Consider the following 26687-nt stretch of genomic DNA (forward strand, 5'->3'; position numbering starts at 1 on the left):
CCCCGTTGACAGCAGACTGGCAGCTGGACAACCCATTATGAAATGACCTTGGTCTAGTGTCAGTGGGGCCATAGTGCTGCTGAAACACTAACACCCCAAAGTGAGTAATTTTCCCTCCATAGGTCAGCAACTTTGCCGGTGGACAATCACCCCCTGTAGATGAAGGTAGGGTGGGAGTGCTGCCACTAGCAATTGTTTACAATGATGGAAAGTAGAGAGAGGGACGGCCACACAAGACAAACCTCTGTGAACACACTGTCGCAAGCACAACAGCGTCAATGTAATTAGAGCAATGGACTCATTTGATTAAGCAAACGCTAAAACTGCGGAATAGATTAACAATAATACAATTGCTTTTTCTTTACAATCCATTGCAGGGCTGTTTAATTAGTCTATATATTTATTTATCCTCTTACCAGCCGGGGTTTCATTAAAGCCTCCAGAGTGCTGTTTGTTTGTTGGCTGAGTAGTAAAGAGGGGCCATGATTCCCTATCACCTGTTAAGTGGAAACAATGTGCTGTGGCTTTTATTTTTAGTGAAGTGATTTAGCCACTGAAGTGGTGCAGAGGTTGTATGAATGCATCCACCTCTGTGCCAGGTGTTTCCTTTTTACCTGTGTTTCATTTTTTGCTGTCTTTCAGTGTTTGGTTCACTGAGCACACTTGCAGCCACTGGTTGTCTGCTGAAAGAATCCTCAGTGTGACCTTACTCAGAGCTGTGATGCTGTATTTGGGACACAGCTAAAAATGGGTTGTCTTTTCCTGCTCAGTGCATTTCTGGCATAATTTGTCTCACAGAGGAAATTGCACTGAATACCTTCATGATAATTGGAATTATCCTGATGCATACATTGCACATGAAGCAAACCTCATGTCAGGTCTCTGTGTATGCCCCTGTGTGTCTCACCTCGTGTCTCCAATTAACAAATGGCCTTCTCCCTCTGTGTGCTCCTATCGTTGTGTTTCACCTGTGTCCACCCTTTACTGGTGCATTTAGACCCCTCTGCTTCAGTTGTCTTTGTCGGTTTGTCTCATCAACATGTCTTGTCAACTTGTCTCCTTGTCGCGTCTCTCGTCGCCGTTGTGTCTCCTGGGTTTCCTCGTGTTCAATGGACTGCAATAAACCTATTTTTTTTATGGAACTCTTTGAGTCTGTGCTTGGGTCCATCCGCACACCACCTCCTATACCTGACACCTCATATGTTTCTGAAGGTTATGTCTGGAATGCTTCCAAAGACAAGCAAAAGCCAGCTTCATGTGACTACCAGAGCCTACAAGGAAATTGTTTTAAAAAATCTAACAGTAATTGTTAAAACTGCCATTCTTCAACCTAAAAATCCACATGAATGTTTTGTTTTGTGACCTTGCCCAGCAGCTGAATGAGGTGATGCTGGGATTCTGTCAGGCTTCGCTGTCCTGCAGCGATTTGTTCATTGGAGCACATTTCTAAACAGCCAATGATGCTGCTCAATGTGCTGTGTCCTGTGCTTTTACCACAGGGGAGTTAGCACACATAGACTATTAGTGAGCTTCTATCAAGTGACCACTAAAAAAATCGGACTGAAAATGAAACCAGAACACAACCATCTTTTGCTCCAGGGCTTTTTTTTCTTGTCTTTGTTAAATAGAAAAGGGAGAAGTGATGTTGCAGGAAGATTTGGTTTTGATTCAGCATACATTTATCTTGAGTTCATCTCACTGCACCTGAAAGGAGTGGACATGACAGACAGGCCACTTCGCCAGTGTCAGACTATGAAAGGCATGAATGAGCAACCTGATCTCATTGAGTTGACTTTAGAAAGCCAGAGAACAAAAGTAAATACTGTTTGCCGCTGGTAGAAACAATGATGGGAAGTTGCTACTACAGATGTATGAAGGTAAATTGCTTTTGCTTCAGGCATTGTTTTTTTTCTTTTTTCCTTCACAGGAAAAAATGAGAGTAATTTCAATTTTTTTTTTCCTTCGGGGGAAAAAAAAAAAAAAAACAATTACCCGAACTGTCAATTATAATCGCCTGAATATATTGCTTGTCTCTTGTATATGCCACAGTTTGGGAGCAAAAATCTGTTGTTTTCAACTTAATTTTTACTGCTGCTTTAGTGATTTTCATGACAAGGTGAATAGATAACGGAATAGTGTCAGAACAAGATGTGGTCATTACTGACAGGAATACATGTCATTCAGAGTTAGAAAACTCTCTAATCTTCTAGGAAATTAAGGTTCTCCAAGTGACACAGACAATGACTTTCCATATTACATCATTTTTATTATTTTTGGCATCTCATACAATATACACATATGTTGGTTTTTTTTTGACAAGATTGATTTGGCAGCTCTGCTGAAGTGCAGCTGGCAAATTAACTTTTTGTATATTCAGAAAAAGAGAAATATAATTTCTAGCAGATTATTTAAATCAAAAACAAGACTAGGTGAAATAATGTAAGCAAATATGATTAGAATATTCAAATGGACTATAATCACAAAAATGTCTTGCTTATGTGATAATCGGGCCATCCAAGGACATATTCGAGCTTTGTAGCGTAATACTAATGTTGATGTGTGCATTGCCTGGGCAATAAGGGATGAGCAGTGAGGATAAGGATAAGGATAAGAAAATGTCTTTGCTGATGTGTCTGGGTGTCTGCTCGCTATCAAGGATTCATGGTGTGTCAGACGGAAAGTGGATCTCAGTGGTAAGAGCTGGGAGGACAAGAGCAGCTCTGTACAGAAATCATTCGGAGACACTCTGGCAATATGTAATTAGCACATGAATTATTTCTGTGCAATGACATGCTTCAACACCTCTTGACTTTGCTCTTGTCTGTGGAACGTCTTCATGTATACGGCCCAAATTACACATCTGCCAAATGCTGGTCCTCTACAGTCAGACACTTCTTTCTCTGCTCTGGTAATCAAAAGTGGACATAACCTGCACTGCTTTATCGCAGCATGGACGTTTGGTGTATGCTATCAACCTTGACAAGGTTACATCCAAATTGAGCAGCTTGGTAAGATGCTTATTGCAAAGATTTATTGCTGCAAGCACATTACAAACATGATCCATTTAGCCAGAAAAACTGCAATCAAACATTACTATACACCTGTCTGTGTCCTCTAATTTTACCAGCAAATGGGCAGGCATTATCAGATATGATACAAATATACGACTATTGCTTTCATTCTATTTCTTAAGTGAGAGTTGATATTTGTATTTTTTTTTTGTTCTGGCCATTAAGTTAAATGAAGTACAAACTATACATGAATATCAAAAGTGCTTCTGGTTTGATGAGGATATTGATCCCCCCCATCACTCCAAAGCTTACATTATTATCCTCTGGATTTACGCTGTAGAAATGGGATTGGGCTTTGCAGATTAGTATTCAGCACATTGCGCTCCTTCTTCAATGTAATGCTGTTGTGATTCTGTAATGGACCGAGAGCAAATGAGAGCCTTGCAGCTGGGAGTGTGATGTTTAGTATGTGTGTTCAGAGAGTGTTTGGTTGACTGCATGGGTATTCACATTACATTCATCTGTCTGTGACTGTTTTTTGGGGTTTTTTTTCCTGCTCACATTTTAATGTCCTGTTAGATTTAGTTGCCTCTTGTTGGGTCTTGCTGCTTCTAAACATGAAGGACTATTTTTTTGGACATTTTACGCGTTCCTCCCTCTGACAAAAAGAGGTTCCTGTATTTCGTCTAGAGATTCACTAGACGATATACAGTCTCTGTCGCCAGCACCATTAAGCCCTCAAGATGCTTTTGGGAGAGTTATTTGTTAAACCCACTCCACATAAATGTTCTCATTGGTGTGAGTGGTGTACCAAAAGATGAAGTTTAATAGTCCAGCTGTCATCTATAAATGTCTATTCATTTTTATCCCAGGCACATATTTGATCTGGAGGATATCCAGTAGCTTTAAATAAGAAGCCTTCCCCACTTCCCTAGCAAACCCTCTTGAAGATCTTTGAGCTTTTTCATCAGTTCATCTTCAGTCAATGCACTTGCATATCCTCATCTATCCTTATTTTGTTGGAAAATCTATTTCTGGGATACCATGATTTATTGGGACACGGCACGTTCTGCATAATTCTATTTTCAATGCAATTTCAAATCTTAATGGCCTCATCTGGAGACAATAAGATGTTACTGTGGTCACATGTAAACTGAAATAAATCCATTCCCCTACCTGCTCTGTCTGACTTTATGCTGCAAGGAAATTGCAGTTTGTGTTGTGGGATTTGCAAGAGTCAGTCTTGATATTTGAATTGAAGTCCGTGTGTGTCAAAGGTATTGAAGAAGGAACATTTTATTTGCTGTGTGACTGCTGCTGTATGGGTTTCATTGTCTATTGTGTTGGTTTTCATGCTTACATGAATGTGTGCAGAGACATTATAAAAATTATGCCGTGAAAGAGGATGAGATGGCATTTTGTCTTTGGTGGAAGCTAATCCCAGAGAAATGTTTACTACATACCTGTATGAAACACGGCCAATTAGAGTGAATAGGCAGGTTTTGCATGGTCTGGCTTACACACAACAAACGAACTGGTCGAGCCTTTTCTAGTGCTACATTTTATTAGACTGTCTGATACCCACTTGTGCATCTTTTCCTTTTTTTACATATTGAATTTTCCTTCAATTTCACATGCTTTGCATGACATCATTATCCCTTATAAGAGGGCCATGTTTGTAAAAAATACAAGGAAGTAGCTTTGACCCCCATTTAAGCTTCATGCCAGCAGTTGCTGGAAACAACACAATATTTTCTGTGAAAAAAAGAAGCTAGTATTTAGCTTTTAGCTCCCCTCATTAGAAAAATGGAATGGAAATAAGTGTAAAGTTCTCCATCTATTTACCCAACAGAAATTCAGGAACGGCTTGGATTTCAATAGTAGGTTCTAAGAATAGTTACATACTATAGGGTTTGTTCACGGGCCACATGCAGCCCTTCAGCAGTCCCTGACCAGCCCACTGTCAGGAAGCAGACGACTACAAAGCCACAGAGGATATTTATGCTTTCAAGATAGATAAGCATAATTGTGATTTAAATGTCGAGAAACTACTGTTTTGAAGATGTACACTGTGAATTTGGACAAGCAAGAATTGAATGTCTGGTGCCTGAAGTGGATTTTCTCATCAATATGTCTTTAACTATGCACAGCTCATCTGCACAGTCCTGCCTGTACATTGTAATTCGTTAAATATTGTTTAAATACACCTAGTATGGGTTTCTTTGAAGAATCCTATCACCTAACTGCAAGCATCCAAATATGTTTTTAACCTATATGTAAATGTTAAATTGGTAACATCTAAATTATTTCACATCATTTTGGTGCTTTTACATAGGCATAAAATGCAAAGATGAGCTTGCAAATATAATATATTAAGCACACTTTAGACATTTTAAATATGTTGATACTTGATGTTGAGAACTATTTGAAGCTTCAGTTTCTTATCAATGGATAAACATTGAATCAAAACCAAGATTTGTGTAAGAGACCATCCATCCATCCATCCTCTATACTGCATTATCTAGAACTTGAGCTGATCCCAGCTGGCTATAGGAGAAGCCAGAGTATACCTTGCATAAAGATCGCCAGTCCAGCAGATTTACAACTATAACCAGTTAGTCTCAAATGTTTGCTTTTGGGCTATTGAACGGACCTGGAGCACCCAGAGAAAACCCATGCAGTCACAAGGAGAACATAAAAATTCCACACTGAAATGCTCAGTGCAGATTCTAACCCACAAACTTCTCATAACCCCAGGCGTTAATCCCTCTACAATGAAGTCTTGGTGTCTTCCAAAAACTTAGGAAGCTTTAGCAGCATATTAGCACACAAACATAAGCACTTTGATTGACTCTGACATGGGAGCCACATGTTCTAACAACTGGCTAATTGATGCCTGCCTCCATGCTTAATGACAAGCTGAGTGGCAAAGTCAATTATGAGTGAATTTGCTATGGACAAAGGTTTTCTGAAGATAGACGCCAGGGAAGGAAGAGTCTCTGGGCACAGCAAGACATCCTTCATACTCTGAATCTAAATGACACTTTATGTTAAGAAAGCACAGTATGGTGTCTGGCAGGACTTAATATGCGTAAGCTCACACACTTCCATGCAAGCTGACTGTCGCTTAAATGCCTGTATACGGTATAGTGGGCTAATTGACTCTCTCTGTCCTATGACTCCTGACCTGTCAGGACCATCGGTAATAAACCAAAATGTTGTTTTCTTGCGGGCAATAAAATATATATAAAAGGAAAAAGGAGCAACTCGGATGAGTACACTTTGTCTGCCTACCTTGCAAGTGGAGAGCAGTTTGAAATATTGTATTAAGTCTGTTGAATACTATGATAATCATGTAATAAAATGTGTTCTTGGAGAATGCAGCACTTCACAAACTCTTCTCTCTGTCATGACGTAAGAGGCTTAGGCTGGCTTCATGACGCTAACTCCCTATCATTTTAATAGGCTGCCAGACGCTAACTTCTGTATCACTTTAATAGGCTGCCAATCAAACCGGGAAACAGCAAGTGAATGGGAGCAGACTGAAATCCCGCGTCAGTCACTGAGCTTTCTCACAGACGATTAAGTAACGTTGGTCCACGTGTTTGTATGGCTTGGGTCTCTACATTTATTTATGACATACCAAGACTTAAAAAAGTCCACAGGTACTTCTTTAGAAGTGCACACTACTTTTCCTCCTAAACTGTGAACTTCCTTTGAACCTGAAACAACTGCGCATTGCACAACAAGCTGTTTCTTTGTTTGTTTGTTTTTTTTACTTCAGCTTGTTACCGAGAGCTGAAGAACAGTATCTGTACTGTTAGAAAAGTGGGGGTGTGTGAGATCCTTGACAAGATAACAGGGGAATGGACTTCTCATGCTATTGTCACAGTCAACGCTCGATTGTCATGAGGAAGATGAAACCACTAGAGATGAGCAACATAATTACTGTGTTTGTTAGTGTGAGTAATGCCGATTACACTTTCTGCACAGCCCCTTAAAGCTGTTGCCGCTTGCTGTGTCACCCTGCTTTCTGTCTCAGTCGGGGAATGAAAACATCCATGAATTCGTCATGAATAACAATTTATACCTTGTCTTTTTTATTGCATATGATAAATCATTTTAGCCACCAGAAATATATTTACATGCCAATATCAAACCTTTAAACTCGTTTTTGTGTTTTGTTTTTCTTTTCAATATTCCCAGTGTGAACTGAATGTTTGACCAAATTTCAAATCAAATTTTGTTATTCTAAATTATTGTTGTCTGGTGCTCAAACATTTCTTCTTGATATACCACCTGTCACTCTGAAACAAATTCATTCGGCTCATGTGTGTCTTATATTCACATAAGACTTAAGGTATCATCACACTTGAATTTTTGTTTTCATTTAGCTCTGCCTTCAAACAAGTTAATTATAACTAATTCAAACATTCATGTCAATGTCGGATTTTAAATATCATTAAAAGTTGAATTTGTAATTCAAAGCTTTATCACGGTTTACTCGGGAATATCAATTGAAGTGTATGTTAGATGGGGAGTGCTCTAATTCAATCACTTTTTGCATGGTTTTTCACAAATGTAATTAGGTCAAAAACTTCAGCGATTAGAATAATGGCTCCTAAATTTGAAGAATCCCTTGATGTAAATGTTGAGGTAATTTCTTTCACATCCTGCCAACTCTGTTTCAGACTTGTGTGTCATGATTTGATGTTGACACACAGTGAGTACCCCTCGGTGCATGTTAATTTAAAAAAAAAAAAGTAGAGGGGAAAAAAAACGACAGAGTAGCAGATGCCAGATTAGTGTCACAGCGAAGTGACTGATGAGGAGCCTCCTGGTTGCCCAGTCACATGCTGGCACTGTTGTACATATGACGCTCTCCAGCTTGTAGCCCCTTGGTGCGTCATTATGAATCAGAGGGTTGATTGTACATGCTCAACTTCAATTAGGGTTAAATGATACTGTGGAGGCATTTATTCTGCTATTCATTCTCCGCTGGTTTTTTTGTTTTTTTTTATGGTTTTATTTATTTATTTTCATTGTGATGTACACCTTGCTCTTTATGGGACTTTTGTGCCGCACCATACCTCTTTGACGCTTTGTGACAGTAATTGCATTTGAGTGGCGATTAATTATATTACGTCCATCAGTATGGATAGTTAGTTCTGCACCACAGCCGCAAATTTGACGTGACCACAGAGGATCAGATTCATGAATGGCACAAATAGTCAGATGGTGTTGCCTAACAGTTTATTTATATATAGTATTAATGAGTGTCATATATTGTTTATTTTGCCTTTTAAAAGTTCAGAAAACAAGCCACATATCATTTAAAATATGTTTGCAGAATATAGATTCATCAATTTGTGAATCGTGAAATAGATTCTAAAGTGGGAGTCAGTGACGGCACAGATACCCTGTTGTTCACAAAATGTTGTCTGAATGACGCACGACAATAGACGTTGACAAGTTTTTACCTGTGTCTATTTCCAGCCTTTTCCTGGGAGCTACACTTCACTCTGTTCATGTCTTTTTCTGTCATTTTTTGTTCTGAAAAAAAACACAAAAGGAGCTGGCTCTTATCCATGTTCTCATTCAGTGTCATGACTCAAGGGCAATAAGGTGCCGCCGGCCAGCTGTAGTTTGATTGACTGTAGATCATGGGACAGCCCAGAGAGACAAACCAGGACATGCCCACATACCCAGAAGAACACAATGACAAAATAGTACTCCTCTTCACGATCAAGTAGCTTTTTTTTCTTTTCCCCCTGCTGGAAGCGGAAATGTGTGAGTGACACATCGGCTGCTAAATATTAACACTGCAGGTTGTTATGCTTAGTCTGATCCTGTGCCTCAAGAAGACAGTAACTCAGATGTGCACACTCCTTTAGTTGCATTACTGGGATCTTTCTTTTAAGGTCAAAGCATTAAACACTTTTGAGCCGATTCTTGATCCTACCTAAAGTGTGTTAAACTGAAAATAGATGGCATTTTCACTTTGTGTGCGTCTTGCAGGTGATGTATTGAGCCAAATTATGAACAAACGAGGGCATTCGGTTCACACAGGAACGATCTGCTTTAAACTATTCATCACAAGCGTAGGCTGAATATATCATCAATAAGGCTGTGCGATATATAGATATTTTGGGAAGTTGTAATCTGTAGCTATAGTGAAGTATTTGATAATGTCTCTATCATTGTCAAAGATCTCACTGTTTTGTTTTACAAGGTTAGATGATAAGCAAAATGTGTGATGTCACACTCAAATGATACAATAGCATCATGTCTATGGCTTGACGTATGACAAAAAAATTGATCTATGCCACCATATGTCTTTGCATTGATAAGCATAACTTACAAAAGAACTGTGTATTTCTTATAGCTCAGTGATGTATCACTATTGTTGTATTGTGAAATAAATCCAATGAATGGTGCACCATTGTTCTTTTTAACATACCAGTAAATACACATCTAATATAGCTCTTATTTTAGTGAGAGCTTGTGCAAACAATCTCTTGAGGTAACGACCACCACGCAGTATTTGATGCCAGCTGAAAAGGTTTATCTGTTAGCTGGTTTGGTTTTCACTGATGTAGTGGAACGTTCTTTCAAGGAGATAGTAGACAATGTTGCTGGAAATAAGACTGATAAATATAAGAGTCATTGGCCATGAGAATACCTTAAAATTGAAAATGAAAAATAATGCTAAAACATAGTATTGTTGTGATATTCCAATTTTTTGGTGAGGTTTGTTCAGTTGTGTAAATTGTAAAGGTAGATATTATCAATGTAGATTTATTTCCTCCGTGAGACCTACATCACTGTGTTGAAGCAGAAATCCCATGGGTGTGTAATCCCACCCCTTAGTGCTGAAACTCCCCCTGGCCGAAGCCCTAAAAGTTGTAAATTCCTAACAATGCCCCAGCTGTACACACACAATTCACTCTCTGATGGTTAGAAGAATTGACTTTGACTTGGCTGCACGGAGATGTGTGGAAAAAGATGAAATTGACCCCAAACTATTGACTCTATTTGTTATGTGGTCACTGAGCTCGCGGGCCAGGGATGGGTGGATTTAGTGAGGAGGGGAGGGTTCTCTCATTTTCACTGATAGGGGGTTCAGACATAGAGGGGATGACCACAGAGCGGATGAGATTCAGTCAGCTTCAATTATGGGTCCTTGTACTTTTCCCAGAGGTGCACTATAGTGCCTTTAAGGGGAAATCAATGAGGTGACAAATTGTTGTGGACAGCAACCCTTTTATTTCTTACATTGTTGCATGTCTGGTTGATAGTCTCAGCGTGTGTGTGTGTGTGTGTGTGTGTGTGTGTGTGTGTGTGTGTGTGTGTGTGTGTGTGTGTGTGTGTGTGTGTGTGTGTGTGTGTGTGTGTGTGTGTGTGTGTGTGTGTGTGTGTGTGTGTGTGCGCGCCAATGTATGTGTGTTTTTGTCTGTTCGGCAAGCTTATATGAACGTGAAGCCCCATTTATGATAATTAAATGCTTTGGTCTGTTTGTGTTTTGGTGGTTTGTTTTCTGCTCGTGGCTTTAATGGCTTGTTATCTTCTAAACCTGTTTTTAAATGCTTTCTAATGGGTGTTCACATGCATCATCTACTGACATTCAGTGCAGCTTTGTTGTGTTTTATCTGACAATGACAGGGCTTACAATTTTTTTTCAGGTTGTTTTTGCTGTCAAGTGCCCATCATATCTGACATCTCCAGTTGGCCCATTAACAATAAATAGCTCAAGCGCATTGTGAATCATATGCAGTTGAATTACCATATTAGTTGTGGGAATGCATATGAATGCCATATTGAAGTTTTCCACATGAACAGTTGATATATGTGATGGTCAGTGATAATTCCGAGCATTGTAATAGCTGGATATTATTAAGTGGCAAGTGTAAACAAATGGCACATCTTATTTTAAAAAAAATCTGTCAATCACCAGGAATCATTCAGTGAACCCTGATAACCATCTGTCAATCACCAGGAATCATTCAGTGAACCCTGATAACCCAGTGTTGAATTATAAACATATGCATTTAAAGTTGCTGTTGGTTCAGAATAGGAAAATAGATTAGTTTGAATTAGAACCTCCTACACTTTAAATCATTTTTTGAACATTGTTGATACTCAGAGCTATACAATTAGCTCCTTATAGCAAATATGCACAGGTAAAAATTAAATCTTCATTAAGTTTTTGTAGCCTGTGGTCTCTGGTAGTTGAACAATTGACTTTTTTTCCTCTTTTCGCTTCCTTTAATGTTACTACTCCAGTACTGTTCTACTGTGGCTTTGTGCATTCATCCACGTGAGTTGTTTGTGGAGGCTTTTGTACCTGCAGACGATAAACCTGTTTATGTAACTGAGTTAGACAGTAGGGTGTGTTTTATGTAACGTGGTTGTGGGATGCCTTCACATCATATTGTTTTGGACATGAGTAACGTTTGCTGGCTCTCTTAAGCAGCAGCAATGAAAGTATGCAAATGTTACATACTTTGTGTGTCCAAACAGCATAAAACAGGGACAATAAAAGCTTTAGATGAAGAAACGGTAGCATCAACAACATGCACAGTTCAAAAAGATCATTGAATGTTGCATTATCTGAGCATCTAGTTTACAAGAGTGTCATGAAGTATAATATATTGTAGCTTCTGTATTAATATACATAGACACATGGCTGTTGGTAAATATTCTTGTGTACATTCCTTTACATGTCAGCCCTTTAATTTTGCTGTGCTCATTATTAATCCGTTTCCTGACATTCTTTCAGATTTTTCCTGACAGCTTCCCAACAGGCACCCATGACAGAGGCCATGACATTAATGCAACACGTTTCTTTTTCTCTTGTCTCCGCAGGAAAAGAAGAGTATGTTGCAACCTTCAAAGGATCCGAGTTCTTCTGCTACGACTTGTCCTTGAACCCGATTCAAAGCAGCAGTGATGAAATCACATTGTCATTCAAAACCCTACAGAGGAATGGACTGATGCTGCACACGGGCAAATCAGCTGATTACGTCAACCTGGCACTGAAAAATGGGGCCGTCTCACTCGTCATTAATTTGGGGTCTGGAGCCTTTGAAGCTCTTGTGGAGCCCGTCAATGGGAAATTTAATGACAATGATTGGCATGATGTCAAAGTAACAAGGAATCTACGTCAGGTAACAGTACAGAGGGTGATGCAGAGACTCAGTAAATGAAAAGAAAGTGCACTTAAATCATTACCATCATACAATACATTATTTTTTCCCAGACACTACAATCGGATTGCTAAATTGAATCACGGTGGTTTACGGTGGAGACTAAAACAGAACCACAGCGGAGCAGGGACATCTAGATTTCAATCAAGACCGTTATTAAGTTAGTGTTTAAAGGAGAATACAAAGACAGAGCTTTTAAAACAACATTCAAAGGATTCAGGTTCACCCAGACAGACAATTAATGAATGTTGTGATTTTTACCCTCTTAGTTAATATGTAAGGAGTTTTTAGACCAACATATGCTTGGATATTGTAATTTTTTTTAGTTAAAATCAAACAGCATGTATTTTCCTTCTTTCTTTCTTTCTTTCTTTCTTTCTTTCTTTCTTTCTTTCTTTCTCTCTCTTTCTTTCTCTCTCTCTTTCTCCCTTTCTGTGAGCTGTTAATGCAGTTACTGAGGAGTTGACAAAACTGTGGGGAAATTAGTTCACAGGCTTTTGCTTTAAAAGCAGTCGAGCTGACCCAAACATTCAAAGACATTTTACTTATTGCAATGTCCACTTTGGGAGCACTTTACATTCTTGTAAAGATGAGAGCCTCTTATAAGATATGTTGACTCGTATGGGCTCTATACTCTTGCCTTAAAGACTTCTAGTAACTCACAGAAGACAGTATAGTGAGAGAGAGTGTGACCTTTGTATCTCCTCCGTTGAAATCCCATTTAGCAGCTTGTGCCACTTCCAATACGTTAACATGATAGGTTGGTCCATTTAGGATATATCAGTGGCACTGTTATCCTGTATAAATGCTACCTATAAATGGTAGGGCTGTCCAGTTATTCATCCAGTTCAACTGGTTTTTGATGGATTTCCATCAAGACTCGAAGACGAGAGAGGTGAAAAAAGAGCCTTGAGCCATATGCAAACTGCCTACCTGGAAAAGGCTTCACTCTCTTCAACACAGAGGTCAGTGAATATTTTTGTTCCTACAAACAAATTAAGTACCTCTGATTTGCTCTGGGGCAACTCATACCAAATGGGGTCAGGACTCTGCTGCAGCTCCAAACGAGGCAGACCGTATTTGCACATGACTGCACATCCAGCATGTTGGACCCTGGACAATCGGAAGAGAGATGCCGTCTATAGAAGCATCTGCTGATATATTTTTAGTAGATTCCAACTATTAAAGCCTCCTCTTTATTAATACCGTTTAAAAAAAAAAAAAACATAATAATAATAATAAAACTGACATATGGGACATTGTTTGTTATTATTGGTTAATAAGTGATAACAGACAATTATAGAAACTTGCTTTATAGAAACTTGCTTTATGTTGACTTAGTCGAAGGAAAGTCTCATATCTTGAAACATCTTGTGGACCAAGAAGTTGGTAACCTGCTTAAGTGGTGTTCCACCCGATGGGGTCGTGAGTGCTGTAGTAGTCTGATGTGCACACAAAATATTACCAGGCCAGTGTCGGTTCACTTCTCCTCCTTCAGAGACTTAGACAAACCTAAATGTGAAGTAGTTTAGGTGCAAGGACATTCCTAATCTATTGCGACATCAGCCCACAGGTCAGGTGGGTTGTAGCAGTAGCATCTAAATGGCCTCAGTCCATGAAGCCATGTTCTCTAGTCATTCAAAGAAAAATTCCACTTCAGCTGGAAGAGATATTTCTGGAATGTACTTGACTGAGAGTGGAATGATGCAGATAACTAATATATTTACAACAATGAATAATTTCTCAGTCAGGGTATTCATGGTGTCAGGTTTAGGTTTAATGACTTCTGCTGATAAGAACAAATGCTTTGTATCAGCAATCTAAAGATCCTGTCAGACTTTTGAACCTGTAGATGTGTTATCTCATGTTGATTTAAAAATCATATTAACATATCAATATAAACACATGTTTTTAAAAGTTGGCAGTCACATTAGGCCCACAAAAAAAAAAAAAAAAAAAATCTAGATTTGTTCCTGCTCATTTGGTGGGAAATGTTTTTCTTCACCTCAGTACCAAAGCTGTTTCTTTTGCATAATCAGCTAATTGATTATTGGCAAACCAAAGGATTTGGCCAGCTCGAGCTTTCACTGCATTCAAAGTGTGAAAGAGAACCATGCATATTGAGTGCATGCTCTGCGGGGGAATCAAATTCGCCATCCTCCTCATTCTGTGTGAGGGTGTTTTTTTGCTTTGTCTCATTGCAGTAAAAGTGATCCTAAAGTTCATCAATAAGACCAAACAGAGGTAAAGTATTGTATGGGTGCTGGCAAGTCTGGATTGGTCTCAGACCTAAAGCCAACTTAAAAAGACATCAAACACAGCTACCAGTAAACTACCATAATAATATTAATGCAGTTATAATGATATAGTAATAAGTAAAACAATAAAGCTTCAAAATCACTTTGATTGTAGGCTTTTACAAAAGGGTCAACTGATGTGCTTTAGGCATTCTCTCATATGAACCATCTGATGTCGATTGATCATAATGTTTTTTGAGAACTTTCGTAAGATGACTTGATGTCACACAGTGGTCTGGTCACATACAGAAAATGGTGCAAAAATGCAACGAGGAACTCAGGGATTCAATGGTGGAGCTCTAACACTTCTTATAGAGCATCATTGGTTATTTACTTGGTCTGCTTTTTTCTTGTTAAAACTTATTTTGCCCTTTTTTCTCTATGTTACTAACATGCTTTGAAAACGAACTAACATCATTCATGGAATGTGTCATTCTACTAACCAGTATGGTTTTTTACCCTTTAACAATGTACTAACAGTATTGACCATCATATATTATTTGAGTAACAATCGTTATTCTGTTCACAGTTTTTAATTTCCTTTCTCCCCCCTTTTCCACAAAGCACTCAGGCATTGGACACGCTATGGTAAACAAACTACATTGTTCGGTAGATATCATTCTAATTGTTTCTTAGTTTGGGTTTGCCGTGTGTTTCTTTTCTTTCTTTTTTTTTACTGTAGACGTCATTTACAAAAAAAGGGAAATTGCGGTTGGTACTCTTCTGCTTACTTTTCGAATATATTTTTTTTTTATTTCTTGGGCCACTCATTGGTTTCACCTTCTTTATTTCACTTGTTTCCTGTCCACTTCTGTTTGATTCACCTTTTTTAGGAGCATCATTTCGAGCCTTTTGCATCAAGCTGTGGTTAATATTGAGGATCCTCTCCTGTCTGGCTGGTCTGATGCTCTTTAGCTCAGCCAGTTGTTTCCCCATTCACTTTGCATGGCATGCACTTTGACTACCTGTCGTCTCCATGAATGTAGACAGTTGAGCTGTGTTTTATTTCTTTTCATTTCTTTCCTCGAGTGCTTTTGTATTTCTCGTTGTGGTTTTCTGTTGTGTCCATGATCTTCCGCATGCATCTGACACTACTTGTAAGTAGTGTTAAAATACTGATTCTGATGCCAATACAGAATTTAGGATATTTTCTTTTTGGGATTTTATAAACAAAAAGAAAAGATAAATGCATGCATGTTGTTTTGTTTCCTTCTCTAATTTAGTGTCCTATATTAGAAGGTGATTGTGCTTTTCATAGCATGTGCTCCCTTTCTAACCTACTGGCACTTTCTGATTTCTTTTGTAGAAATGCTGGACTAATATAAAATTACACTGAAACTAACCAAGATAACATTTTACTAACACCATTTTTGTGTCTGCTAAAGTACTTTTAAGTTGCAGTAGGAGTGATACTAACACTATTGTATGGGCTGTCTACTAACTTTCTAGAATAGAAGGCTTGCAGTCTTCCAACTAATCCAACTGGACAAAATAATAATAAAAAAACAAGAAAAAAGATTTCAAAACAGACATGAAAATGGGTTTTGGAATAATAAATGTTGGGAAGTCTTTCATAGACAGCAAGAAAGACAGGCAATATAATTTCATTATATAGGCTGTCTGAGTATAGCGTGTTTTTTCCTTGTGCTTTTTTGTCTAGGTTACAATATCCGTGGATGGGATTCTGACCACCACAGGATATACACAAGAAGACTACACCATGCTAGGCTCTGATGACTTTTTCTATGTTGGAGGGAGTCCTAGCACAGCTGACCTGCCTGGATCTCCAGTTAGCAACAACTTCATGGGCTGCCTCAAGGAGGTAAACACCACTTGTGTGAACTCTGAAGCTGGTAGGAGTACAGGATATGACGAGCTTCACCTTAGGACTCCACAACAGGCCCTTCCACCCACACGCTGACCCTGTCTCATCCTTACCACTTTGCTTTAGTTTGTTTCTCCTGTTTTCCTCACACACTCTGACACAAACTCTTTCTGACACATATTTTGCCTCTCCTGCCCCCTCGGTGCACAAACGGTTTCATACACTCATGCACACGTGGACAGTCACACACTCACGCACACACACACACACACACACACACACACACACACACACACACACACACACACATACACGCACACTCAGGTGACTGGTGTATCACACACTCACACATATAAAGCTCGGTCTTGGAGTGGAATTTACCACAGATACAGCTCTGTCAGGTGCACTTCAAAGAGGAGCCGTGATCCTGAGATCAGGGAGTTGAATTTTCATGAGCTGTGAGGTAACCGACACACTTAACGCATCACTATTGTAGGGGTGTATGCCACACCAGACTGATATTATCTTACAGCACTGATCTCTTGACTAACCTTATCACCGTTTGATGTCAGCAGTCACTGTGTTTACACAAATGTAACTTCAAAGTACAAGAGATGTCGTGTTGGAGGTTTAGGCTTCCTCTTCAAAGTTTAGAGCACAAAAAGATACTGAAAGTACATCACTTAGACATACTGCTTTTTTTGATGATGTCTTGAATTCAGCAGAATTAAGTTACAATATCAATACGACAGAATAAAGTTAAATATGTAATATTAAATAAAAAGATATACAAGCCTAAGTGGTGACTGATATAAACATATGTCTACTTGACAAAGTATTACAAAATGTTCTGTTTAGTTATCTTACTGTCAAAAGCTATTTCACCAACAATGTCCTCAACCTGCTTCCATTGCTTTTCCTTTGGTGTCCTACATAGTGAATCTTACCTCCAGCATGGAGCTGTCGTCATTACTGAACTTCTTGGAGAAGTCTGAGGCAGCTCTGTTTAATGAGCACACAGGGCGTGGACCACATGTCTACATGCCATGTACAGCTCATTAAAGGTCTGGTTATTAAGGGGACTGTCTTAGTTAACTACATGTCTCTGGGGTGCGGCAGATGTGCTGACAACTGGAACGGAATCGGTGAGCTCTGAATGTGGTCATCCACCCCACTGAGCTACTTTTTCTGCTCTTGGCCAAGCCTAACCATAGCGGCTGGTTTCACCATGACTGTATATCATTGTGTTAGACTGTTGAAACAGTTTAAGGTGCAGAGCTGTGATGACTCCCAGAAGAGACTCGACAGAATAATTTCCCACTTTTATCTGCATGAGGTCACTTTATTTCTTCCTTTGTTTTACCAGACAAATGCAGATGCCAATGTCACATAAAACAAGAGGCTGACCCTCTTTAATTTACTAATGTAATTATTTATTTAAATTTAATTTATATTTGATCTTTTCAGCATATTGAGCAAATCTAACCTCATCCAGACTGCTCATGTAAACAAAAGCCCTGCTCTCATGTCATTTATGATAGCATATGTGGCATGTTTCAGCACTATGTGCTGTTGCCCGTGATTGATTACGTGTCCCCAAATGGTGTGTTGCAGTATTAGGGTGCAGATTGCTGTCTGAGTTGCCACGCCTGCCTGTTGGTTATGATAGCAAAACAAACGGTGGTGCAGCAATAGCTCAGTTGTCACAGTCCCCAGCTTGATGACAAATTAGTGCAGCACTACTAGTGCAGCACCAGTTGTAGTTCAGACTAAAGTTCCTTTGACTCCGAAAGGTGCTCTTTTTCTTGACTATAACAAATTGATTTCAGTTCATTGACTATATCTATTACAGTTTTGCTTGCATGATTCAAGTCCAGCAGGCAGAGACATCATCCTTTATTCCTTTACTCCTATTGGCACTGTGTTTTTTTTCCTTCTCCGTGATATCTAAAATGTCACGTTGTCCTGTCTGTTATGCTGAAGAATCTTTGCACTGCAGATTTTGTTTTAAGATAAAGATACAATTTTGAAAGTAAAAGAGCTTGATATTACTCTGATACAGTGAATCTCTGAGTATTTACAAGAAACTGAAGCCTGAGCCTTACTTGTTTCAACTTCACTGCTATAAACCACATCTACCTGAGCAGTTACCCACGGTAGAGATAACCATAATGCTCCATGCAAATGCAATCCCCTTGGAGGTGTCCCCATTTTTAGTTGAATGCTTGGCATGACAGCCAATGAAGAAAATGCGGATGGAGTTTTCAGCTGCAACTCATTTGAATTAGCTTGACAAAGGCAACTACGACATACAGTATATATCACTACCACTCTTTTGTTATGTAAATTCATTCACATGCAGTAACCTTAAAGAGGCTATCCATCAGCTGATAGCCTTGTTTAAGAGTAGCAACAGAATGGCGTGGAAGAGACTGTTGGCTCTGCCTGTGTCCCTTGGGAGTTGTTAAATATTAGTGTATCCTTTATTACTCTGCCTGCCACACTATTGATATCTTTGTTTAAAGTTTTTGTGTCTTTATGATATTTGTCTCAAAAATTAATATACACATCAAATGTGTCTGTGTGTCTATGACGCAAATGAAATGGCCACACTGTAGAAAAATGTTGACATTTACTAAAATGTTAATTAGTTTCTCATATGGAAATGATTTGTAAGAATTATGCAGCGAGATATGTTTTGTTACAGCTGCTGTACTAGACTCTCTTTCATTATGAAGATTGGATTGGCAATGGATTTCTCAAATTTCGCAAAGACTGTTGTCAATTACAGTAGCACTCTTGTTTGATTTCTGCACAATGTCTCAGTAGAGATATAGTACGATCAACATTTTGGGAATTTATTTCTTGGAAGGCCCGTCTTGGTGTAATGAACAGGATGCTGTATATGGTTCTTATGTTGCCTCTTTATAACTGAAAAAGAAAAGAAAAAAAAGCAGCTCAATACGATGGCAGCAAATGAAAATGGCCTTGCTGTTGAAGTGGTTAGTACTTGTGTACTCCTGATAACCCCCCTACATTTATATTTAAAGTTGGCAACCACATATATATTGATTCACATTACACCCTGCTCCAACTCTCTCAAAAGAGCCTCTCATTAATTTTTGATTGACTGTTGTGCTTCTTAATATTTTTCACATTATCCAATATTATTGACTTTTGATATCCAGAAGCTCTTCTCATGCAAGTTTATATATATATATAATATTTTTATTTTTTATTTTTATTTTTTATTTTTTATTTTTTTATCACTGTTCAGGTTTATATACAGAAAACTGAATGCTACATTTAATGTCAGCTCATGCATTTTAGCCTTATTTTAAATAGCCATGTCCATCATCTGCCCACTTCGTTTCTAATCACATGCTCCAACTGAGACATTTTACACCACACCTGCAATCAAGGCACGAGTTGAGATTTAGCACTCTTCCTGTCACTTTTCACGGAGAACCTCAGGAGATGCTACATGACAGAACTCTTTTCCAAAACTATTATCACATTTTGAATTTTGATTTAAGCTGTTTCTTTCTATGTGCTAAAATAGAAAAAAAACAACAAAAAAAGCTACAAAACGTGCAATACTTACTTACACTTCTCTGTAACGCACTTGGGGATTGACAACATTGCAGGTGGATTCCAGTGACATTTGGTGCCAAGCAAAATTACAGTGTGACAAAGACAGCAAATGGTTGAGAAATATATACTTTTCCTATGTGTCACATGGAGAAATATAGTTCAATGTCTTCAATGTAGCTGAAATATGCTGAACTTTCTTTATCTTCTCCTAATCTAGGTTGTGTACAAAAACAACGATGTGAGACTTGAGCTCTCCAGGCTCGCCAAGCAGGGTGATCCCAAGATGAAGATCCATGGCACTGTGGCCTTTAAGTGTGAGAACGTGGCAACCCTGGACCCCATCACGTTTGAGACTCCTGAGTCTTTTATTGTCCTCAACAAGTGGAATGCCAAGAAGACTGGCTCCATCTCCTTTGACTTTCGCACCACGGAGCCCAATGGTCTTCTCCTTTTCAGCCACGGCAAGCCCAAGCAACAACCGAAGGACTCTAAGAGTCCCCAAACCCTCAAGGTAGACTTTTTTGCCATAGAGATGCTGGATGGCCATCTCTACTTGCTGCTGGACATGGGCTCAGGAACTACAAAGACCAGGGCTGTCAACAAGAAGGTCAATGATGGCGAGTGGTACCATGTTGACTTCCAGCGAGATGGAAGATCAGGTACATTTCCATCAACGAACATACATTTTAACGAATATACATGAAAACAGCATGGGCTCCTCTTGCTATATGTTTGATGAGAATGAGAGCTCAATAAACATAATCACACCAAACAAAGGAAACAACATCAAATTGGCAAGTATACAGCATATTTACGTGTTTTATTTATTCATTACATCTTAGCCTCCTAAGACAACTGTGTAGGTAATTGTTTGCATGTCTGTTCACTGACTTAAACACATCCCTACATATAATACAACATCCAGCACAAACCTAAAGTAGCAGAGCTGTTGTGCACCATCTAGATGAATTATTTAATGGCAACAAAAGCGCTACTGTGGGGTCACTGTGATATTTCCGGTGACAGAAAATATCCATTACCATCCCTGGGCTGATACTATATCACCATTGAAACTTAAATATTTCCTTGCAGTGAGTGCTCATTGTGAATGTTTCTTCACATTTAATGTAAAAGGTTTTGGATAACAGTGTCCTATCTCCAGATAGTGGCCATATGTCATGATTCCTGACACACATTGCTATAAAATACCCCCATCCCCCAGCCCATCACCCATGCAATGTGTCCTCCAAGCCCCGGGTTACCCTGCTGTGGTCTGTGTTGATTTGCTTATCTAAGCAGCAATTTGTTAGTGTGAGCTTAGAGCCATGGCCTTGCAATGTCATGCTGCAAATTAGATATACCCCTCGACCATGTTTTCCACTCCATATCAAGAGGTGGAAATTACATTAACGGTTTCATTACCCCCAAAGCAATGGTGGGTTACAGTATAATGCTGAGTTAGATACAATGTTAAAATACAACTATTTTACTCATATATATATATATATATATATATATATATATATATATATATATATATATATATATATATATATATATATATATATATATATATAATAAAAAAATATTTTTGGAAGTGATTAAAAAATTGTTCAGCACGATTGTGACAGAATATGCCCATACACACCTTCGTATATATATAGATCTCAGTGACTTTTACTGACTTTTACAGTGGTTAACTTCTCAAGTCAACATTAATCCTCAATATCCAGTTAGGTAGGCCAGACCCTAAAGAACGCTGTCTTTCCAAATTTGATTGTGTTCAGTATTTGTTTAAAGTGGACGATGGAACGCAGCTAACCACTTATATACAATACACACACACACACACACACACACACACACACACACACACACACACACACACACACACACACACACACACAGACACACACACACACACACACACACACACACACACACACACACACACACACACACACACACACACACACGGAGCTCACTCTATTCACAGTTCTCTCTGTCTGTCTACCCTGCCTAAGTTTCCATGGAAACAGGAGGTGGTCTCTCCCAGGACAGAGACAGTTACTGCACAGTGCTGTGCTGAGCTGTGCACTAATGACATTTCAGAATAACTTTTCTTCATTTCCCCGACTCTAAGACATCAACACTTACATGCTGAGTGTAAAAGGAACATCAAAAGGTCTCCTCAATGTGATGACACGCCATGTGAGAAAAGTAACAAAAGACAGAGAAAAACTACTATATTTGTACTTACACAGCACCCAGAGTTTGTATTGCAATTATTAAATTTAACATTGCTGTTTTATATCTACTATCTTCTTAAGTTTATGCAAATGATACAGTGTTTCTAACAGTATATAAATGCATATCAAGAGTTCTATAAATGGTACAAAACGTATGGCCTTATAGAGAGGCATTGACTTTTTGTAGTTTCTTTGTATTAAATAGGCCTCATGTGGTTTCCATTCCCGGAAGAAACATGTAGCTTTAATGGGGCATTAAATAGCTGTTTTGCACATATAGAGGAAGAAAAACAAATAAAAAACAGTAGCTTCACTTCTGATTTTTCATTTTTTATTTTTGCTATGAATTATTGACACAGTGATGTATGGATAAAAGCTGAGCTGGGAGCCTAAATGAACTTAGCAAATCCCTGACAATATATTATGCAGCTTTAAAAGTCCACCCATGGAGGTCAATATGAGTCCAGTATGACATAATGCTTGCCTTCCTCATGCAGGCTACTCTGCACTCCAGTGGCCTTTTGTTACACTTTTAATATTTGATAGAATTAAGTTAATTTTAAAACATCAGAAAAGAGTTCAGCAGTCCCTTGAGAGCGTGAGTCACGAAACATATGGCACTTTCAGCTTTTCATGCGTGTGTCAGATGTTTTATTAATACACACTACCAAGCACATCACTCTCTAACAAAAAAGCACAACACAACAGCCAGATGTAATTATCTGCAGCCTGGTTCTCCTTGTGCAACACTTCCCACACCCATGACAATGGCGTATAATGATCCCTGCCCTATTTAGTTTGGCGGGCACTTCCTGCAGGAAGCAAGCCTTCAAATGGAGTCTCGCTCTCAGACGGCATCTTCTAACCTCAATGCATTAGAGACACTAAAAAACACTCTGCTTTTAAGTGAGGGCTTCTGGGCTGGGAGTGCTCTGGGTCACTCATCAGAGACATTACACGGACATGGCTGCGCTGTAGCCCCACTTCCTGCGAGGTCCCGTATTTCACATACATGCACGCACATGAAATAAACACACACACACACACACACACACACACACACACACACACACACACACACACACACACACACACGCACACGTTCACTATCCTCACAGCCCACTCACAAGCGTCTCTCTCTACAGAGAATCCAATCACATAGAGAGATTTGGCCGTATCGCCCTAACTGGATTGTAGTAATCCCCTGTCTAACATGTTTTGGGGATGTGTGAGTGGGGTTAGAGGACATCATGCCAAGTTGAGCCTGCCTGCTGATGCAGAAAGTGTGAGAGAGATCTAAGCTGTCGTTTGGACCCCCCTTGGCTTCAGGTTTGATGATGGAGTACTACTTACAGGTCAGCCTGTAAAGGAAAATGAGTGAGAGGACAGAAATGTGGACTGTGTGGGTCAAAGTTGCAATGTAAATTCACATCATATATTGCCTGCATTGTAATTTTGCCGAACTCTCCGACACTTGCTCTTCAAAATGCTTACTTTCAGCTGTGTTCCCTCGTCTGCTCTCTTATCTGTCATCGTACCCCCTCCCTCATCTTCTTTCCAGACATCTTTATCTCCATGTTTCCATCTTGTTCTGTTTTTATGCACAGTAGCATTTTCAGAGACATATCCCCTTCCCCCTTTTGGCTATGAATAATGTTCTAAATATAAGCAGTCCTACAATGTGTGTATATGTATTATGCTCCCATGCTGAAAGCATGGTGATGGCACATGTCCCCAATGGATTGTTCATTGCATTCTGACTTAACATAGCCTGTTTGCAGATCTTCTTACAGAACTTTGACGAATAAGCAAAACAAGCCTTGTTGACATACTTCTCTTATCTGTTACTTGCATCAATGTAGATCGACATGCTTTTTGTAAACTAACAACATCTTTGTTTTGTGTCTCCCGTATTAATAACATTTAATAATAGATACAGATTTAAATAGGTCATTAGGTTGATGGTTATTGCACCACTATTTACTCACTGTGTCATTCAGAAATTAATGTTAAAAACGACTGCTGACCTTCCTTTTGTTGTGGGGTGGGATCAGAGTGTGAATCCTTCTCTTATAGTTCACACTGACCACGCCGTTTTCATTCTTCAGCGGGCACCTGCTCTGCTTTGTGAAAAGTTTCCTTGCTAATGAGTTTGATGTAGTGAGCTCGTTAGCTATAACCTGAAGGGAGCTGTTCTGGCTGCGTGACGGGTGGCCCATGCCAAGTGTGCAAAGCTTGGAAGTCTCAACAGCTGTGGCTGGAGAGAGCACGGGCAGTGGGTGTCGGCAGGGAAGTGCTAGAACAGATGCCTGGGGCCAAGACCCTGAGAAAAGAGCTGGAACATGTTAGTGGGACCAGGTTAATCATTGTGCACTAGGTCCTTAGCTGTCTCTTTCATGCACATCTGCAAGAAGGCTGTCACACCTTGGCTATAAAAACACACATAAGCAACATTAGAATTAGCACAATGCATGGTTTTAACATTTTCTGTGTTGTGACAGCCTATTTTTAGAACTGAAAGCTAAACATCGCAACGCATAGGGAAAAAAAGCTTATTTTCTGATAATTAATAATGATATGTTCATTCATGCATGCTAATGGTAGCTTTAATGAAATGTGAAAAGCCCCATTTAATGTCTAATGTGTCTCTAAAATGTGTCAGGCAGCTCTGTTGAAAATTCATATGTGGCTTAAGGCTGGTTTCCCAACACAAACACTTTGACTACAAAAGTAACTCAAAAGCTATGCTCGTCTCCCACATACAATTAGTTAGGCCTCTGCCATTCAGTTAGAGGCATTCAACTATTAGCTCCTTCATTTCTGCTATGCCATGGCAACTACATCTGCCACTCAAAATGCAAATGATGACTTTATGGCAATTTTATTTTTGAGCATCCTTCGCTGCGATTTCTCGCTGCTCTCCCCAAGCAGTGGTCTGCGCAGATCCTCAGCAGCGCGGTATATAGATTACTGGACGGGGATGCGGGAGCTGGAGGCAGCCGCCATTAATTAAAGTCCACAATGGCTCCTGCACTGAGAGTAACAGATCCATATACAAATTAATCACCGGGTCTGAGTCCCACAGTAAGGCCTTCCTTTTCAACAGCTTTACAGTCCAGTCATGTCCACTGTTGTTTACCGTGCTCCAGATCGAGAATTAAACCTGAATGAGAGTGATAAATCATGGTGGGGAAACACACAAACTCTCATTGCAGGTTTATGTGTTGGCGAAGCAAACAGGAGAGAAGAGGCAAAAAAATAATAAAAAAATTTAAAAATACAGCAAGCAGTCGCTTAATCAAGTTCAAAAAGATGGCTGCAATGTTTTGTTATTTTTTTTATTTTTTTTTTTAGGAAAGGGGGTGGCTAAAATGATAGAGAGGCCAACGATTTTTCTTTCCCTCTGCTTTTCTGTTTTATGACCGCTGCTATATAGATAAAAGAGATTTATAAAGGGAAATCCAAGGAAAATGGAGAGGATGCTCTTCAGGATCTCAGATTAGGCTACTAATAGACTAGCTGCCCCGTGATTAATGTGTCTTATCAACACTCATCAGTCATTCTAAATGAAGAACATCCTGACCCTGCCCAGATGGATAACACTAATTAGGCTAATATCTTCATCAAACTGTTTTAAATCACTGTTTGTTACATGTGTGTCTGCAGGGCATTTACTGTTTTTATAATTTATAATCCAAATCATCATAATTCGTCAGTCTACTTGATAACCTCATAAAATTTTTTTTTTTTTTTTTAACTTATCCAGCTGTCTCTCTTTTTTTTAGGTACCATCTCTATCAATACTCTCCGTACTGCCTACACAGCCCCTGGAGAAAGTGAAATCCTCGACTTGGATGACAATCTCTACCTCGGGGGTTTGCCAGAGAACAAAATGGGACTGGTGTTCCCCACCGAGGTGTGGACAGCATTGCTCAACTATGGCTACGTGGGCTGCATCCGAGATCTGTTTATTGACGGGCAGAGTAAGGATGTCCGACGCCTGGCGGAGGTCCAGAAAGCTGCTGGGGTCAAGCCCTCATGCTCTAAAGAGCCTCCCAAACAGTGCTTGAGCAACCCCTGCCAAAACAATGGAATCTGTAGAGAGGGCTGGAACCGCTACGTGTGCGACTGCTCTGGGACTGGATACCTGGGTCGCTCTTGTGAAAGAGGTACGGCTTTTATTTATTTAAGTCTTTCTGTCTCATTTTATCCGCCCATCCGTTTGGACGCTCATGATTTCCAATCGGAATGTGTCATCTTTGTAGACGATGTCACACAGAGAAGCACTTTTTCCCCGCTTGGCATTGTCTTTTGAGGTAGGCATGAAATCACATTAAATGTGTATATAACTGACTTCAAAGTCAAGCAGAAAAAGTATAATTTTAATTATATCCACGATAGACACAATATTCTTAGTCTGGAAGGAACCTTGTTTCAAGTTCAAGTCAAACAGCATCAACAGACAAAAGCCTGCAGGTGAGCTTTTTATCTCAGCTGACGGTTGA

The 26687-nt window shown here is 39.3% G+C and overlaps 1 protein-coding gene across 8 annotated transcripts in view; it reads left to right on the forward strand.

The window, feature by feature from the left end:
• Positions 1-26687, forward strand: part of LOC308138100 (neurexin-1a-like) — a gene marked incomplete at both ends in the record, with an annotated part of 242991 nt that overhangs the window by 75509 nt on the left and 140795 nt on the right. For 3 of the 8 annotated variants that reach the window (XM_080507070.1, XM_080507071.1, XM_080507072.1), the window contains 4 exons: positions 11877-12178; positions 16175-16336; positions 20151-20592; positions 25968-26351. In XM_080507070.1, the coding sequence (XP_080363196.1) occupies positions 11877-12178; positions 16175-16336; positions 20151-20592; positions 25968-26351 (1290 nt within the window). Of the gene's footprint in view, positions 1-11828; positions 12179-15078; positions 15124-16174; positions 16337-20150; positions 20593-25967; positions 26352-26687 lie in introns of all 8 variants that reach the window. The other 5 variants (XM_080507065.1, XM_080507066.1, XM_080507068.1 and 2 more) reach the window with 3 other exon arrangements.

The sequence above is a fragment of the Blennius ocellaris genome, assembly GCF_963422515.1.
Source record: "Blennius ocellaris genome assembly, chromosome: 13".
Taxonomy (NCBI): Eukaryota; Metazoa; Chordata; class Actinopteri; order Blenniiformes; family Blenniidae; genus Blennius; species Blennius ocellaris.